This window comes from Morchella importuna (assembly GCF_003444635.1).
Source record: "Morchella importuna strain M04M26 chromosome Unknown Morimp01GS007, whole genome shotgun sequence".
NCBI lineage: Eukaryota > Fungi > Ascomycota > Pezizomycetes > Pezizales > Morchellaceae > Morchella > Morchella importuna.
In genome coordinates this window covers 936,169-953,525 of record NW_025763404.1, presented here as the reverse complement: position 1 = coordinate 953,525, position 17,357 = coordinate 936,169, and the positions used below count along the sequence as shown (strand labels likewise).

The window sequence follows — 17,357 nt, the reverse complement described above, 5'->3', positions numbered from 1 at the left end:
ACATATATAGGAATCTATATTCCAAAATCAATACGAATTATTTTTTTACAGACTCTTTCCACCACATGGGTCAGACTCTAGATGCATATGTTTGTGACCTGAATGAAGCAGTACCCGGTTAGAGTCAAAGATAAATACCTGCCAGCTTACCGTTAGGTGTAACGTGCTACAACTTTGAACTTTGTACTCAAAGGGCTTTCTTGTCTCATGAGGAACGAAGCCTTGGTTGGGCTCGTTGATCGACTTTATCTTACTAAACGTTTCTGCACCTCTTTTGGGAAGCTTACACAGAATGTTCCATAAACAAATGTGCTTAGCGGCCCCCCTTTTAAACGGTTTCAGTAGAACAATAGAACGAAGATCCACCAGGTAGGTTTCCGCGGTGGGAGAGCCCTATGTAGTTTCCTCTAGTTAACACCAACCATTGAAAGCCTGCTTTACCGTCAAGTCAAACTCTAAAGCATCGTTGGGTGTCGGAGTGGTAAAGTACCTAGAGCAGGAAGCTAGACTTAGCGCAATGTGTAGATCTCTGCTTTCAGTTTCGTGTTCGTGTTCGTGTAGTTGCACAAACACACGTAATATATTAATATAGTACTCACGCTGCTACCCGTTCCTTGAAATTGGATTAACGGGAACGCGCAGAAAAACAAATAGAACTCATATTGTATACGCTTCCAGTTGCGTATATTACTCTCCGCTATCTTACCCAATATTGCATAGCATCTTCGTGTTCGTATCATATGTGCAATATCGCATACTTAAGCCCTGTGGTACAAGCAACCGGGCCAGGGTAGTTTAGTTCAAACACCTTAGTGGTTTAGTTAAACACCTAAAGAGTTTATTTAAACATCCTAAACACCAATGTTGTTTAGTGTCGTTTACGGTGTTTAGCTAAACTACCCTAGAGTTGTTTAGTTACACAATGATCCTCATTTTTTTTTCGTGAGGTTTAGTTAAACCACCATAGCATGGTTTAATTAAACACCGATTGTCCCTACGATTTTGGGGGTTTATTTAAACTACTCAATGTAGTTTAAATAAACACCTGGTGTGCCGCTTATTCTTTGGTGTTTATTTAAACCATCCAAAGTAGTTTAACTAAACACCGACTTTGTCGCTTATTACTAGGGGTATATTTAAACTATCCTAGGATGTTTAGCTAAACACCTACAGTCCCAATTCCCGGGGATGGTTTTTCTGTAGTTTATCTAAACCACCCAAAGGTGTTTAACTAAACATTTTTCGTTGAGGTTTGAATAAACTACTCCTAGGTGTTTAGCTAAACACCTCTACTCAGCAGCACACTATTCTCGCTTGATCACGTGACAACACCACACTGCACATCTTACGCATGCATCCAGCTGAGCTGTGTGTACCTGCATACACGTCCACCATCAACACCCCCTCATCATTCATCGATAGATCATCAAGATGTCGTCCTTTGCCAGTAGGATGTGCGATTGCTCTATGTACGGCAATGTGCCCCATCAAGTTACTACCCGGAGTGCTTGGACAAGGCATCTGGCGCTGAAGGCCGAAGACAGGCGTCAAGCTGTTCGATTAGCTGTATATGGGAACGCATTTGACCCTGAGATTCCGGAGCTTGAAGATCGTAGCCCGCCCCTTCCTTTATCACACCCCGTTAATCCGTGGGAACCCCCCTCGAGTCCTGTTCTACAGCTGCGCAATTCATCAGATTCAGTCCCGGGCCCCGCCAGTTCCCGGCCCCCAAGCTCGTCTCCGATTCCAGAGATAGAATACGACCTCCCAATAAATCAAAGTTCATCGCTCTCGCCTTCACCGGCACCTGCAGATGTCCACGCGATTCGCAGCTCACAATCGCAACAAAATCCGACAGTAACCCCTCTCCCACTGTCAGCTACGCAAACAATGGAGTCGGACGTGCCATCACCGGTACATGAGCCCGTTCAATCTTCAGACGTTGATCATGGGCTTCCGCACAATGAGATAGGGGACTTACCACCAGTCGGGGACATATTGTTTACTGCCAGCTCAGACTCAGAAGTCGAGGCGCCAGATCTCGGTGACTTGTTAGCTGAATCATCTTCCTCTTACGATTCCGACGAAGAACCAGCTCTTGGACAGATGAGACAGGGTTTCATAGAAAGCAGTGGTAGCCCACTCGAGGAGTTTGAACCAGTTGAGGAATCGTCAGATGAAGAGCTAGGTCCCGACGTTCAGGAGCCGGAGGCAGACGCAGACTCTCCAGAGCCGGAGTTGGGGTTTGATTACCGTAATCCTACAGGCGATCCCCTCACTAAACAGGACATGTTGTCGATTGCTCTCGATGATATTACCCTAAAGCACAAGATTTCTAGAGAAGCATCGAATGATACCCGGGAGCTGTTCTCTAGTATCATTACCGACAAAATGATGGACTACCGTACAATTCGCAAACAGATTGAAAAGCGAACGGGGATAAAAGAAATTCTTTACGACTGCTGCCCTCATTCCCACATGTCTTATGCTATGTATCCAGAGCTGGAAAGATGCACACATTGCGACCATCCACGTTGGATGGAGCCAAGTTCAAGGACCAGGAACCCACGCCTTAAAGTCCCCTATGCCACGCATAGCTACATACCCGTTGCTCATAGGATTTCCCTATTGTTCTCGAAAGCCGAACAAGCTTCCCTAATGACAACATACAGGTCTATTGCCGAAAAGGATCGCGATAAAGGCTTGATTTCTGATTATTGGTCAGCTGACCTCTTCAACGATATGAAAACTAGACACGGTCTTTTCAGCAATGATACCGACATCGGTTTCTTGTTGAGCACAGACGGAGTGAAAGTCTTTAAGAGCAGACGAAGCTTTAGCATTTGGCCACTGCTTCTGGTAGTTCCTCTAATATTTGTGTACTGCATTTTAGTATATGTTCTGACTTCATTGTATAGGTTAATCTCAACCTACCACCAGCTGTGCGTTTCAAGAAACGTAACATGCTACTATTAGGTTTTATTCCTGGACCGAATAATCCAAAAGATATAGAATCCTTTCTATTTCCTTTAATACAAGAATTCCTGCTTCTCGAGAGGGGTATTCCCAATGTTTGGAACGCCTCTCGCAATCACAACTTCACACTCCGTGCTCATATTTGTCTCGTTGCTGCAGATATGCCTGGCAGGGAGAAGCTGATGAATTTTAAAGGTATTTCGAGTTATTTTAAATGCATACGGAATGAATCCCTACTAACAGCGTTTCAAGGCAATAGGGGGATATGCTACTGTCCATATTGCTATGTACAAGGAGTTTTTCATCGGGGTGTTTATTGCCCGCTTGAACCACCCACAAATCCTGCACCACCGACCGTCCAGGCAAGATACGGCGGCGAACCCCCTGATTTGACTACATATGATTCGTCTAATCTACCTATGCGGGATGACACCCAATCACGCCGTATTGGCCTGCACGTTGTTCAAACTGGAGATGAACATACCGCAAAAAGGTATGGAATCAAAGGTCCTTGCTGTCTGTCACAGCTGAAGTCGATAGACATTCCGCGCAGTTTCCCTCCTGATGCTATGCATCTTTGGTGGGAAAACATCATACCAGACTTGGTGAAACACTGGCGAGGAAGGTTCTTCTCGGACTTAGCTACTGCAAATATCAATGCTGTTGCTGCTGCTGATGAAGGCATGGATACTGATGTTGAGTCGGAGGAATCAGAGGAATCGGGTAGTGACTTGGAAATCGCGGATAATCAAAGTGCACGACGTCGTAGATCTGTTCCTCGAAGGCCAAGAGCACGTATAGCCCGGGGTAGAAACCGGAATACACCTGTACCTTCACCCCCGGCTCCAGCTAGATTTTCAGCAACGAAGAAATTTGTACAAACAGATGATGAGTACAATATACGCCCATCGATTTGGTTAGATATCTCGAGAGATATGGTTGCCAGTGCAAACACCTTCCCAACACTGTTTGGTGACCCGATACGCAATTTTGCAGAGCACTGCCACCATTTAAAGGCTGCGGAGTGGAGAACGTTTGCCTTTCTCTTGGCGCCCATCTACCTAAAGGGTAATCTTCCCGATGAGGATTACGAACATTACCTCAACCTAATAGACGCTATTCAACTTGCCTGTGACAATGAAATCACTGTCATCGAGGTGTTAGCTGTGGGGAGGCGTATTAAAAGGTTTATCCGGTATTACGAAAACCGGTACTACAAAAAACAATGGGAGAGACTGTCTGCATGTTTACCTGTTTTTCATCAGGTTCTACATGTCGCAGACGGTATCAGATGGGCTGGGCCGATGTTCGTTTATTGGCAATGGCCAATGGAGCGCGTTTGCGGAATGATAGCAGCGTCGGCGAAGTCGCGTGTTTCCGCAAACCGCAATATGGCAATTACAATGTTGTTGAACGAGCGGCGTAATCACCTGCCATACGTAATTGCACTCCCGGGTATTGGCCAGGACGGAGATAATTCAGAGTATGAGGATCAGGACGGAAATATTCTCCTTCATCGTTTCTTTGCTAGGCGACTAAAAGCAATATCTACAGTGCCCCCAGACCCAGAAGAGCGTTCTCGCAAACCTCATTTCTCTCGGCCGGCTCGCAAACATACACTGAGTAATTGGGAAAGACGCTATCTAAAGTTCTATCTCCAGGAGCACATTCGTCTGACGGAGGAGGGCTCAATCGAAAGATTTGATATGCAAGTAGCCTTGGATAACTTACCTACTGAGTGTATTAAATGGTCGTCGTGCACAATCTACCATGATCTGGACCCGTTTGTAGTCACTTCTTCAAGTATGAAAAGGGTTAACGCCACAAGAAATTCTTCCATTGTAATGTTCGATTCAAAACTCGAAGAAGACGGGGTGGGATACGGGGAGATTATTTTCTTTTTCAGTGTGGTCTACTCGGACGGTGCTCGTGTTGAGGAAGAGGGCAATGTCGAAAACCGCTTAGATTTGGCGTATGTCCAGCAGTATACAGTGGAAGAAGATGGAAGACTGCTATATCGTTCGAATGTCGGGATAAAAGCTGTTATTCCAGTGGATAATATTGTAGAGATGATAGGACTCATCAGAAAGAATGGTCGCGAATACCTCACTCGTAGATACACCAGCTTATTTTGATAGTGAAATGAAAATTTTTCGTTGCGCTAAGCTCAGTTTGATCGGCGCTTAACTCTTTTTGTAGTTTTTAAGCCCCAGCCTCGTCTAAAATTCAACCTCAACTCCTGAACCGCTCCATCTCTAAATCATCATCTCATCAACCAGCCAGGCATCTACCCCATCAACCAAAGAACAAGAGGTTCGTCAATATGGCGGATCGCGGTGCTAGCAAAGGGGCAAGCGATAGTCAGGAACTCAAGTTGGCAAAAAAAAAAGCCTTCCTCAAAGAGCAACGACGCTTAGCCGAGCTGGAGTGGGAGAAAAATCAGGGGGACGTATCTGGTATGTCATAATCCTCCCCTCCTTAACCTCTCGATCTAGCTCGTGTATTTATAGCTCACTAATAAAAATCGATAAAGATGATGCCGATTCGAACCATGTACCAGAGACGCAAATCGAAGAGACTCAGACTACGCGCATACTCTCCCAAATACGCGAAAGTCCACCATCATCCTCCCACCCTACCCCTAGGCTTTCCCAGGATTCCGAAGGTGACAATGGATCTGCAAGCGAGATTGAGACACCCAGTAGACATGTGCGGAGTAAGAAAGATTTGGCAGCGGAGGTACTGGTTGTTGATACGTCGCGGCCAGCATCACAACCAGAGGAGGAGCCAAAGAAAGAAAAGAAAAAGGCGCCATACAAGATGCGAAAAACTTTAGCATCACGCATGGGACTTGAAGCCAAAGATAATATAGGTATCAGAGAACGCCGCGACTACTTGAGGATGCTTTGTGCGAGGCGAAGTCAGCCATTAACCAAGCCATTCAACAAATTTGACCAAAACGTCATGTACAAACTAGTTAAGATCGTTGCACCGGAGATGAGGGAACAGTTTGGTAGTTGTTGGACGTCGAAACTGACACGAGATGTTATACATGCACTCTGCCTAGACAAAGTCCGAAACTACAATGCTAGGGAACGTCTCTTGGCGGAAAGAGCGAGATTGGCGAAGTTGGCGGAGGAAGCAAGATTGGCGGAGGGAAATGATGTACCCGCCGAATCCGATGCTCACAATAACAGGCAAGTGCCAGAGGAGGATTCTGACGAAGAAGAGGAAGTGGACAGCGACAAAGAAGACGTTGTAGCATCCAGGAAACGAGCCCCCGGCACTATCCCGAAAACTGTCAGCATCAATCACCGTCCGTCTAACAAGCCTAACCCTCCCAAGCACTCAGCACCCAAGTCCTCCGCAGCGAAACAGTCGGCGCCCAAGACCTCTGCACCCAAACAGAAATCTCGACAAACCACCACCCATACTGATGTTTTCCTCGCGGCCACACCGGTAGCAAAAGGGGACAGATTGCCCTTAAACCCCACTCCGATCACTAACGAGTCAGCGTTGGAGGTCATTTCACCGATGACTATAGTGAATATTAGTATGTTCCAGCCTCTCCAACACTACTCTATCGTGTTAACACAATCTAGCTCGGTCTGAAAGGGCCTCCTCATCAATTAGCTCGGCCCCTACATTTAGGGAACAACAAACAACGGAACCAGATGACATTAGCGAGATACTTAGTATCTACATTGCTAACAACAAACCGATCAGGATGCCTGTTATCCGGGGTTTCGAAGGATTTATGTCGGCTATATCTAATGTTTTGACAATTAGCGACAGTGATATAGTTTATTACCGCCCAGCGGATGGCCCCCCTAAAGCACTCATCTGGCGTCCTATTTCAATCGAAGAAGATTTCAGCCGGCTACTTGACTTGTGTGGAGATGGGGTACTCGTGAAGGTTCTCCCTCCAAATGACGATGAGTTCAACTCTGGAGATGAAGGGCCTGCAAAAGTGGTCGAGTTACCTGTGAACTCTAAAACATGGAACAAGAAAGTATATATTGTTACTGCGTGGGAATAAGTTGTGTACTGATATATTGTATGTGCAGAATCATCATATGGAAGGGCTTGGTAAAGGAAAAAACTTCAACAAAACCACGAAGGGCGCCAGGACCGGTTCTGAGGTACAAATTAACCCCCTCCTTCCCATTGATACCCCCAATGGAGCGGAACTCAGTACTCAACCAAACTCAGGAGGACCGGAGCCGGAGCAGGGAAAAGGAAAAAGAAAAGCCGATAAGAAGGCGCCTATTCCCGACGTGATCGCGGAGAAGCGCCCTCGGGGCAGACCGAGAAAGCAGAAACCCGCTGCAACGGACGCTACACCCGCCTCTAACCCAACTCCCACTCCAGCTCCTGCTTCGCCGGTGGCAACCACAAGAGCTGGAAGGGCAACTAGGATGACGGAAAAGGCCTCCGAGACAGCGGCTATAAAGGCTACGAAGAAACAGGTTGAACAGATTGCTAATGTCAGGAGAGATATTAGAAATCAAAAGGCTAACTTCAAGATTCAGTGATCACGTCTCATTAGATTTCTAATATCATTTTCAAGGTAAGTACTATCGCCTCGAAACCAATACATATCAGTGATGAAAATAAACTAACTGCATACCAGATATATCGTTCAGCGCGTTTAAATCATTTCATATTTTCTTATCAAGGAGTTTGTTACGGATATGGATTACCGGCGTATTCAGGATACTGTGGATTGGGTATATACGTATGGAGTATACGATTAGTGTAGGAATCATTAGGGTGGCGCGCATGCATTAATAGGGATACAAGCGGGGCTCTAGCTATAGTATTTAGTGCAACTAGACCCGGCAATAGCTAGAAACATTAAATAATCAGTTAGTGGTTTAGTAACCAATTTAACACGTTTAAGAAATATCTGAGGTGCTTGATTAAACCACTATTGTGCGTGATTTAAACCACGGGTTCGGCCAAGCCCTGCCAATTTAATAACCGAGGGTGGTTTAAAGGTGTTTAGAGGAGGTGTTTAGTAGATGTTTGAATGTGGTTTAAGGGTGTTTAGTAGGTGTTTAAAAAGGTGTTTACTAGATGTTTAAAGGTGGTTTAAAAGGTGTTTATTAGGTGTTTGATGGGCGTTTAGCATGTGTTTCACAGAAGGGGAATAACCGATGAATTTGTAGGTAAATGAATTTTTTTAGTGGTTTAAATTAAGCACCTTTGTGGTTTAGAGTGTGGTTTGAATAAACACCCCATTTTGTGTACGACAGGGTAAGGTTGACTGATCCAGGGCGGATGTGGGAAAATCCGGGTATGGTACGATGACCGGGTGTGCTGCTTCCATGCTGATCAAGGACCCCTGTTTTAGTCGGGGCACGCTAGCTCGAGAGCCTCAACTCTATTTTGATATATATCACGGTTTCTACACACATGGCAGCGCAAATATCAAGTATTCATAAAACTCAATTTTCAATAATATGTCGAACATTACGTCTTTGCACAATCACCGCAGTCCTTACTATCCCCAGGATCTCCGTCTGCCGCATTATGTTCCCAACACCCTCACCACGCCAGAGCTCATCTCTAGATTTGCGGCTTATTGCGTAATGATCGTGATCGGAACTATAATTCTCCTAGGAGCAGTAGCGAGGAAGAGACTTACGACCTATGAGAAGATTGTGGCTACCTGGTTTATGTTGTGTAAGTTTTCCACAAAAATACCACAAAAACATCAGTTCAGGTAACCCAGCCAACTTACTTTTTTGGCGCTGTAGGTGGGTTTATACACCTGTTCTTCGAAGGCTATTTTGGCTACACGGCCTCCAGAATCGCCGGAAACACCCACCTCTTTGCCCAGCTCTGGAAGGAGTATGCCCTTTCCGACTCACGTTACATGTCCTACGATGCCTTCACAGTCGCCATGGAGCGCGTCACCGCTGTACGTTCACCTAGCCCTCTCTCTAAACGCTCTCCTTAAATTTCCCCAAAACTAACAGTGTGGTGTGCAGATATTCTGGGGCCCGCTCTCTTTCTACCTCGTGTACGCCATTGCGGTATCCCACCCGGCGCGATACCCACTCCAGATCGTCGTATCACTCGGCCAGCTCTACGGCGACGTGCTGTACTATGCAACAGCGTCCATCGAGATGTATGGCACCGTTCGACCTGAGAAGTACTATTTTTGGGCGTATTTCTTTTTCGCGAATTTCTTCTGGATTGTGATTCCTAGTGGTATGTTGCCCCCCCCCCCCCCCCTCCCCCCCACACACATATATTGCGGGTGGCTAGTTGGCTAATGAGTTGGGAAATAGCTCTGTTAGTCCAGGGGTTTTTGGAGACGATGAATGTTTTTGCGAAGGAGGGTGAAAAGACGAAGAGGAAGTGATAGATGCGTAGCTGTTATTTGCGTTGGCGACTACATGTATGTATGTAGTTGGTATGTAGATATGTCTGTCAAGATAATTGACTAGTATAAAAGACCCAGTACCTTCTGAGGGATTTTTCATAAGCAATATAATTAGATGTACAGATATATAGAGTGCTTACAAGGAGAGTCCCGTAGCGTGCATGCCTCTAACTCTTTATTCCAAATTCCCAATGTTTAAATTCCCCAAATGATATAAGACGGTAGTTCAGAGTCGAGGGCCGTTTCCTGAATATAATATATATTGTACCACGCTTGCAATTGCGAAGAGCCAGATCAAAATTGTAAACTATAAAGCTACCTGTCAAGTGATATGCACGATGACGGAGGGACCGAGCGACTATATGTACCCCCCACATTGGTCACATATACCCCTCATCAGAATCTCAAAGACCACACTTCATACGCGAAATCATAACTCGGTGACCTAAACTGGCACACATGCTCCCTGTAACCACGTGTGTTTCACAAACCATCACTCGGACATGCTACATTATGTCATCCACCCAACCAGTCCTAACCGGATCTGACAACTCCAAAACACCACATCCATAGACTTCCCGCATGATACCCGTCCACATACAGGTAAATTCTACTCAAAATAGAGATTACAATTGCATTTATCTGCAAATCGATGCACCAGACAGGGCACGGCACTCGTAGATTCAACTAAAATATGGACAAGGATTAGCTCTATGGAACACTAATAATATCGCTACTAATTATTCCGCATTGGGATACATTATTAATACCCGGTAGTCAGTCAAGCGATCTTTACATCTGAGATCTGGCAGTTATATATGTAGATTCCCGGGTGAGGTTTACAAAACCTCGTGAATGCAATCTCTTGTAAGATTGCCGTTACATCCGCGGCCCCTTCCCCCTTTTGCGCAAAGATCCACTTACTACATAGATTCTGGATTTAAAGAAAATATGCACGTAGTCTCGCGCCCGGCATACATCTCCTATTTGGCGTGATTCCGAAATTCTAGTACAGTCGCAACTCGATATGCCGGATCTCAATACGCCGGATCCCTTGTTATCCCGTACGAAATCCTCTGGGGTTTTGGTATTTTTACTGCAAAATCAATTTGCTATCCCGGATTTTTTGCTATCCCGTATGAAATCCTTCGAATCTTGGCAATCCGGCATATCGAGTTGCGACTGTAGTTGTGGCTCACACGGTATAATCATCCACCAATAGGAGAGGAAAGAAACCCTTGTAGGTCTAGAAATGAAGATGTTTATGCAGAACGGGCGGGTACATGCATGACCTTCGCTAGACCAACATGCATGTATAATCTCCAACAGCCATCACTTGCATGACAAATATTGAAGGAAAATCGACCTCAGACCCGCTTCTATACATTCCTACTTTTTTTAGTCGCTTATATGAACTTCTGGCTATTGTTTGTGCTTGCCTTATAGAAATCTGTTCAATTTGAAATAGTTATAGAGAGTGACTCGACCTGAATGGAAAAAATAAAAATAAAAAGTAAAAAGAATATAGCCAAATTGAAGCAGATAAAAGAACTAACATCAGGTTATACCAAAAAAGAAACCATTGAAATCATATCCGTAAAAAAATCCACTATTCCATTTCCAAAACCCGAGGCCTTAATAATAGATGGTGTTTCAATTAGAAACTAGTTGACTCTACAACACCAGTCTCCACGGCCTTGATCTCTCTCTGAGACGGGCCGGAGAAGTGGAATTGGAATCGGTAGTAGTTCCGTCAAGCACTGGGGGTGCGACTTCACTCTGGACGAGATAGGTCTCGTTGGGCTGCATACCTCCCTCCTTTCCTTCAGTAACCTCGGTATGGACGAAAGGCTGGCCCCAGATAGCAAGCTGTGATTTATCCTCTGGGTACTCAACCTCTGTGCTCGTAACAGCGACCTTCAAGGATTTGAGTTCAGAGAGTGGTACACTAGCTCCTCCCTATAAGCACTTATATTAGTAACACTCATTGAAGACTTGATAAACAAACTAACCTGTTTTGCAACCCAATGACACTCTTCTTTTAAGAACTTTACAGCGCTCTCAGGGTCCAGTCCGACTCCTTTGTCGATCAAAACCTGCGTCAATGGAATGCTCGCTTGAATTACATTATGCATCGGTTTATCAGCTCCAAATGTTGCGGATTCGCCGACAAGGTTATCTGCAGTCTTCCAGTCTGCAACATTTTTTGGAATATCACCAACGAAAAGTAGGTTCTGGAAATCTCCGGGAATATCAGCGGTATCAACAGCCATGATGGCGATCCATTCACGGCGAACGGTATCTCCAGATGGTGTTGTAGTGACAGCGCTCTTCAGTGCAGGGCGGTAAAGCTCGTTGACCTTTTCTGTAGTAAAGTTGCGGAGCTCTTCCGTGCTTCTGCTCTGGTATTCTACTGGTACTTCAGGGTAGGCATAGCCGTATGTGAAGATACTTCCAGCAGTGCTAACATCATTTGAAGTCCACTCCGCGCCGTTGGGGTGACGGAAGGGATAAAGGGGTGTATTGATATCGTCCATATCACCTGGTTGGGTTCTTCTGGCAAAGGTCCCACTGGCACTCTGAGGCTCCACTACATTACCAGGCCAGACAGCCTGGTACATTGCGGTTAAACGATCGACATTGCAATGACTACAATTTATATTAGTATTTTCTAACAGAAAAATATGGGCCAAATTAGCTCTTACTGAAGCCAGAAAATCGGGTCAAAAGCAGCATAATCCACGTAGGACATGTGTCCACCCGCTCCGCCCAAATTGGCTAAATCTTTGTATTAGTATAGCCACAGTGTTGCAAGTATAAACCCGCAGAAAGCTTACAGTGAATATCGTTGTGGATAGATTCGATACTGGTCCACGCATTAGGCGCCGAGCCACCATCCCATGCATTACTTGTAAACCCTTGGAAAGTTGGGATCGAGAAAAGATTGTAGGTGTTTTGACGACGGCTGATTTTGGAATAACTTAGCTAAGTTAAGCTATACGTGTGGGCTAAACTTACGAGTCATATGTATTTGCCATTTCCTGATCTGCTAAGGCGTTTCGAGAAGACCCAGACCCATCTGGCTGCCTACGAGTACCAGGAGTGTCACGGAACTAATTCAAAATATAATTAGTATAGGTGGACGAAATCTATCATAAATGAGAATCTTACTATGCCCGCATCAAAGTATGTCTGTCTGTAGTCATCCCGGGTGAAAGTATAAGAGTACAGTGGGTTAGGAATATTGGCGGTAATAGGCTCTCCAGTTCCAGGTGCAGGCTTGATGACGTTCATGGTTTCAACTGTCATAGATGCAGGAAGGTGAGACTTAGTTGACTCAGCAGCCCAATCCCAATATCTAAAATACTCAATTAGCTACCCAGTTACAAAGCGTTAAGATATATCTTGGCACATACGGAAGTCGAACTTTCTTCGCAGCATCTCGATATTTCTGCGCATCCGGTCCAGTAAACTTCTTGGCTTCAGCAACTGCATGGTCGTAAAGAACCTGCTCGATAAGTATCAAGTAGGGACGATGCCATGTTGAAAAAAGTGCGCTAGCATGAGTGCAATAACCACGATTGGGATCCTGGGCGCTACTGATCGGGTATTGCCACGGAATATGGGGAAGACCGTGAATTCCACTAATTTGGTAGTAACTAAGATCTTTCGACTCGTCGACAGCCATCATGGCTTCCAATCCAATCAAGAACATATTCCAAACATCGGGGAACTGGGTCTGAAGCTCATCGATAGGCAATCGTAGCTCAACCTGGGGGGGGCCAACAACGGGTGTGAATCCCAAGTTAGTGGTGCCATCAGTGCCGTCAGTACCATCCGTCGTGCCATTGGTAGTACCATTAGTAGTAACGGTGGTGCCATTCGTGGTGTAAGTACCGGTCTCAACTGGATTATTAATGACAATCACGGTTGTAGCACTGCTATATGGATTTGGGGGAATGTACGTAGGCGCATCTGTGGCCGGAACATATGAAGTTTCACCAGGTCCTGGGACATATGTCGTGGGGATATACTCGGAAGGAGTTGGCTCTACATATGTAGGGAATGCCACTGAGGTAAATTGAGGAGTATGGTAGCTGGCCGGAGGCGTGTAATCAGAAGTGCTGGGGGAGGTGTAAACAGGAATTTTGCTGCTGCTACTGCTGCTGCTACTAATATAGCTTGATGGAGCTTTATCCTCTGAGCTGCTAGAGCTTGAACCATATACCGGAGGTACATAAACAGTTGTATACGCCGAAGGAGTTACAACTGAAGTATACGGAGGTGGAGTATACGCATCCGAAGAGCCTGATGGTGTATATACAGGAGGGCTAATCACAGAGGTATATACATCTGGTATGCTAACAGACGTATATCCAGATGGAACATACGGAGGCGAGTAGACTGATGTGTAGGGAGGGGGGGTATAAACCGAGGTGTAAACAGGAGGTGTATAAAGCTCAGACGATCCCGAAGGTGTGTATGGCGGTATAGTGTATACTGAAGTATACGCAGGAGGACTATAGACCGAAGTATATTCTACAGGAGGTGTATAAACAGAAGTATAGGGCTCTGGGGTGACAATAGTAGTATATGGAGTTGGTGTAACTTCAGTGCTGTAACCAGAGGGCGTGTACGGAGGTGGTGTATAAACCCTCGTGTGGGTAGGAGGAGTGTATACTGAAGTATATCCCTCTGTAGAGTACGAAACAGTAATTGGCGCTGGAGTATATGTCGAGGTATATGGAGGAGGTGTGTATGCGCTCGGACATCCTGACGGAGTATAAGGAGGTGGGGTAAAAACTGAAGTATACGCCGGAGGCGAATACACAGATGTTTCCGCTCTCGCAATTCCGGTAAGCACCAGTGCTATAGAAAGCACGTTAAACGAGTGCGGTCTCATGGTGATGGTCTTGCCAATTCTGAAGACTTTTCAGCGAGTGTAATAAGGTCGCAAAGCGAGTGTCTGTGCCGTGGAGCTGGTTGAGAAGACTGTAAACGTGAAGTCCGGAGAGCTTTATATACATCTGGAGCGGAATAATTTCAAGTACGCGTTAGTACTAACAGAATGCATATTCCCGTGTGTACGACAGACGTAGATTTTGGTTGGCTTACCTGACATTTCTTTTTCCTACACCCATACATGCCTGGAACGTTTGGTTTTTTTTCTTTTGTGCGTGTGTCCCTGAAGTGAGGTTCGCTGATGTCCGCTGATGTCCACGATCGATGGTTGGTAGCCAATGGTCTGTCTCACACACACGCTAGGCCATGGTGGGACGTGACTTTTAGGGAGGTTCCCATTGTAGCTGAGACCTACATTTACATCCTTCCTGTAGGCTGGGGATTTACCAAAGGATCATCCATGGGCGTGCACATTAAGGTATTGCCCGAAACATTAAGGCGAAAAGGAACCGTTGCCACAGTGCCATCGGAGAATACTCTTCTCTAGGGGAAGTCCTTTCGACACTCTCTTCCCCTGATCATGTTTTCCAACATCTCTACTTACTCTAGAGTACTACCTATGTAACTCTTGAGATCTCATGCTCGAGATCTGATCCGCACTCGGCCCGCTCGCTATAATGACATAGGTATGTTCTACGCTCTACTCGTAGATTCATGACGTTTCCGAACACGACCAATATTGCATGACATACAAAAAGGTGGATTTGGCGCTTTTTTGTATGGCATGCAATAGCAGTCGTGTTCGGAAACGTCATGAACCTACGAGTAGTACTGTTGTCTAATCTTAGACGTTGGTTGTTACCGAAAATAGGGTTCACGAGTCTAGTCCCACACCCACCTAGAGTAGAACAGATCACGAACTGTTTCTCGCCAAGTGATGTTGCAATGATCAATTGAGGCGAGCAAGAACAAGCATTTCTTGCTGGTTGTACCAATTATTGAACCTTTCCTTATTCACACCAGCGTCACACCACAGTACTACAATTAAGAACAAAGGACCAGGATCCGTGGCCTTGGAATCCATAGGCGATTTTGTTTATTTATGGGTACTTCTATCGATAGAAGATCCGGGGAACCTAGCTTTCAGCCGCATTTTATGGCCCACACACTCCCAAATCATAGAATAAAATCCTATACTACATACCTGTTCGTTGGTTAATTGAGCAATTTGGGCTCCATGCAATAGCCTTGTTGAGAAAGCCCTAGTTTACTTAATCGTCGATCAGCTTAATTTTGTCAGACAGTACTTGCAATCGCGTACTTTACAGATCCAATATATATGATTTCATCTATTCATTCGGGCAAAATTCCTAAGGCTTCGATTAAAAGATGCGGTATAGAATCAGCTACAGTCCGTAATTGCACTACGGGACATCACAAGTTCAGACGAAGCTGGAATACACCACACCCAAAATATAGAGGTGCGGTACAAATGTCTACAGGCCCGGCAGATCCTGGACCATGTGCTAGCATGACTTGTGCGTAAATCCTAGAGTAAGTACTCTATATAAATAAGTGCATATATATATGTATATGCAGTAACGGCAAATAATAATCCATTAATCCCTCGTTCAATACTAACATCTCAACCTAAAACTCTAATGCGATGATCTAGACTGAAAAATAATTTCACGATTGATAAGGCAAGTCCCTGCATAAAACGGTCAGAGTCAATCTAATAGGTTGTCTGTATCTGTGTACATACATAGAGTACATACTCGAAGTATCCCTGTGGCCAAACATCGATACGTGGTACAAACAATTTTACGATCTAATCTAAAAATAAAGGACAGCACCTGAGTTGAACTACTACTGACAGAATTTCTATGACCAAATTATGAAGCCTGCTGATATGATGATATTTCTCGTTACTCAAGTGGCTTTTGCACATGTTGTGCTATATGGGAGAGCACAAGGTCATTTAGACTAATCTCGATACTAATACCAAACTGGTAGAGCTTAAAAGAGACACAAACGAAAAAATTCATGATCCGGATAGTTCGGGCCAAACCTACGGGTACTTATATATATCATAGCCGTCATTTTGATCTCTACGTGTCCGGAATAGTGATGGTGGTAGGCAGTGACTGTTAGTTCATTGGCCATTGTTGCGTCTCGTTTGTTTATCGAATGGAAAGAAATACTTCTTACCATGGACTTTGCCCTGCAACATGGCCACGTTACTCCTGCATAGACTCTTACCTGATTCTACATAGACGATATTCAAATTCTCGAACTTATGTATTGAAGTGATCGGCCAATTAAGGTTCCAGCGCCATATTATCAAGCCAATCAATATCACTCAGAGCATCCGGTACCCTGATCATCTTGCCTACTGTGGAATAGTGCCTACAGTAGGCATCGTATCGTAACAAGCCTTATTATTCCAAATAGAGTATGGATAGACAGCCGTTGGAGTCTCGCCCTGTTTTTCATGCGCAAAGCTTGATCAGAGTGTTATAGTATGTTGAGTAGGTACTCCACTATCCCTACATACGCGGGAAAGTTGAAGGAATTTGAGCCGAGTTTTCAAATATGAGGACTTGATTCATTTCTAGGTTTGAATCAATAAGCCGAGCCTGCGGTGGTGTTGTCACAGTTGAGACCAGCCCGACGTGCCAAGTGCGAAGTCACAATACGGTCCCTACATACCCCTGCATTCGTCGTATCGATAACAAAAATAGACCAAGAAAAAGCAACTTCACCCAAGATCGTTCTACACACAACCATCCCAACCAATAGGTGACCTATGTAGGACAAAGAATAATACATTGCCGTGAGTAAGGCAGCCTATTCGGGAAACTACTGGAAAGTGCGGTTTACCCGAGACTTCACCTTTCCACTCCCTCACTGATCGACAATCGGCAAGGTCAAGGCGGTTCGTGCAGACTCGTAGAGCTGATCATAAGGATCAGTGCAAAAACACACACCGATAGAGTTGGCCCTGGTCCATGAATCGACCACACGACTATTGACCCAGATTTGAGTACTTGAAGTACTGTATGTATCAGCCAAGTGTATGGAG

General features: G+C 45.1%; 4 protein-coding genes across 4 annotated transcripts; 3 read left to right on the top strand and 1 right to left on the bottom strand.

Moving 5' to 3' along the window:
- Positions 1-1,431: 1,431 nt before the first annotated feature.
- LAJ45_03447 (uncharacterized protein) lies at positions 1,432-5,111 on the top strand (the record flags this gene model as incomplete). Its single annotated transcript, XM_046113033.1, has 3 exons — positions 1,432-2,859; positions 2,919-3,171; positions 3,271-5,111. The coding sequence occupies 3 exons, from the start codon at positions 1,432-1,434 to the stop codon at positions 5,109-5,111; spliced, it is 3,522 nt and encodes a 1,173-aa protein (XP_045973910.1).
- Positions 5,112-5,299: 188 nt separating this feature from the next.
- LAJ45_03446 (uncharacterized protein) lies at positions 5,300-7,511 on the top strand (the record flags this gene model as incomplete). The annotated part of the gene is made up of 4 exons (XM_046113032.1): positions 5,300-5,432; positions 5,510-6,529; positions 6,579-6,988; positions 7,044-7,511. 4 exons carry the CDS (start codon positions 5,300-5,302, stop codon positions 7,509-7,511), a joined length of 2,031 nt encoding a protein of 676 aa, XP_045973909.1.
- Positions 7,512-8,441: 930 nt separating this feature from the next.
- On the top strand, positions 8,442-9,349 carry LAJ45_03445 (uncharacterized protein; the record flags this gene model as incomplete). Its single annotated transcript, XM_046113031.1, has 4 exons — positions 8,442-8,664; positions 8,739-8,902; positions 8,973-9,195; positions 9,276-9,349. 4 exons carry the CDS (start codon positions 8,442-8,444, stop codon positions 9,347-9,349), a joined length of 684 nt encoding a protein of 227 aa, XP_045973908.1.
- Positions 9,350-11,044: 1,695 nt separating this feature from the next.
- Positions 11,045-14,515, bottom strand: LAJ45_03444 (uncharacterized protein; the record flags this gene model as incomplete). Its single annotated transcript, XM_046113030.1, has 9 exons — positions 11,045-11,329; positions 11,383-12,019; positions 12,076-12,148; positions 12,208-12,335; positions 12,389-12,483; positions 12,542-12,728; positions 12,787-14,239; positions 14,301-14,397; positions 14,486-14,515. 9 exons carry the CDS (start codon positions 14,513-14,515, stop codon positions 11,045-11,047), a joined length of 2,985 nt encoding a protein of 994 aa, XP_045973907.1.
- Positions 14,516-17,357: the final 2,842 nt, after the last annotated feature.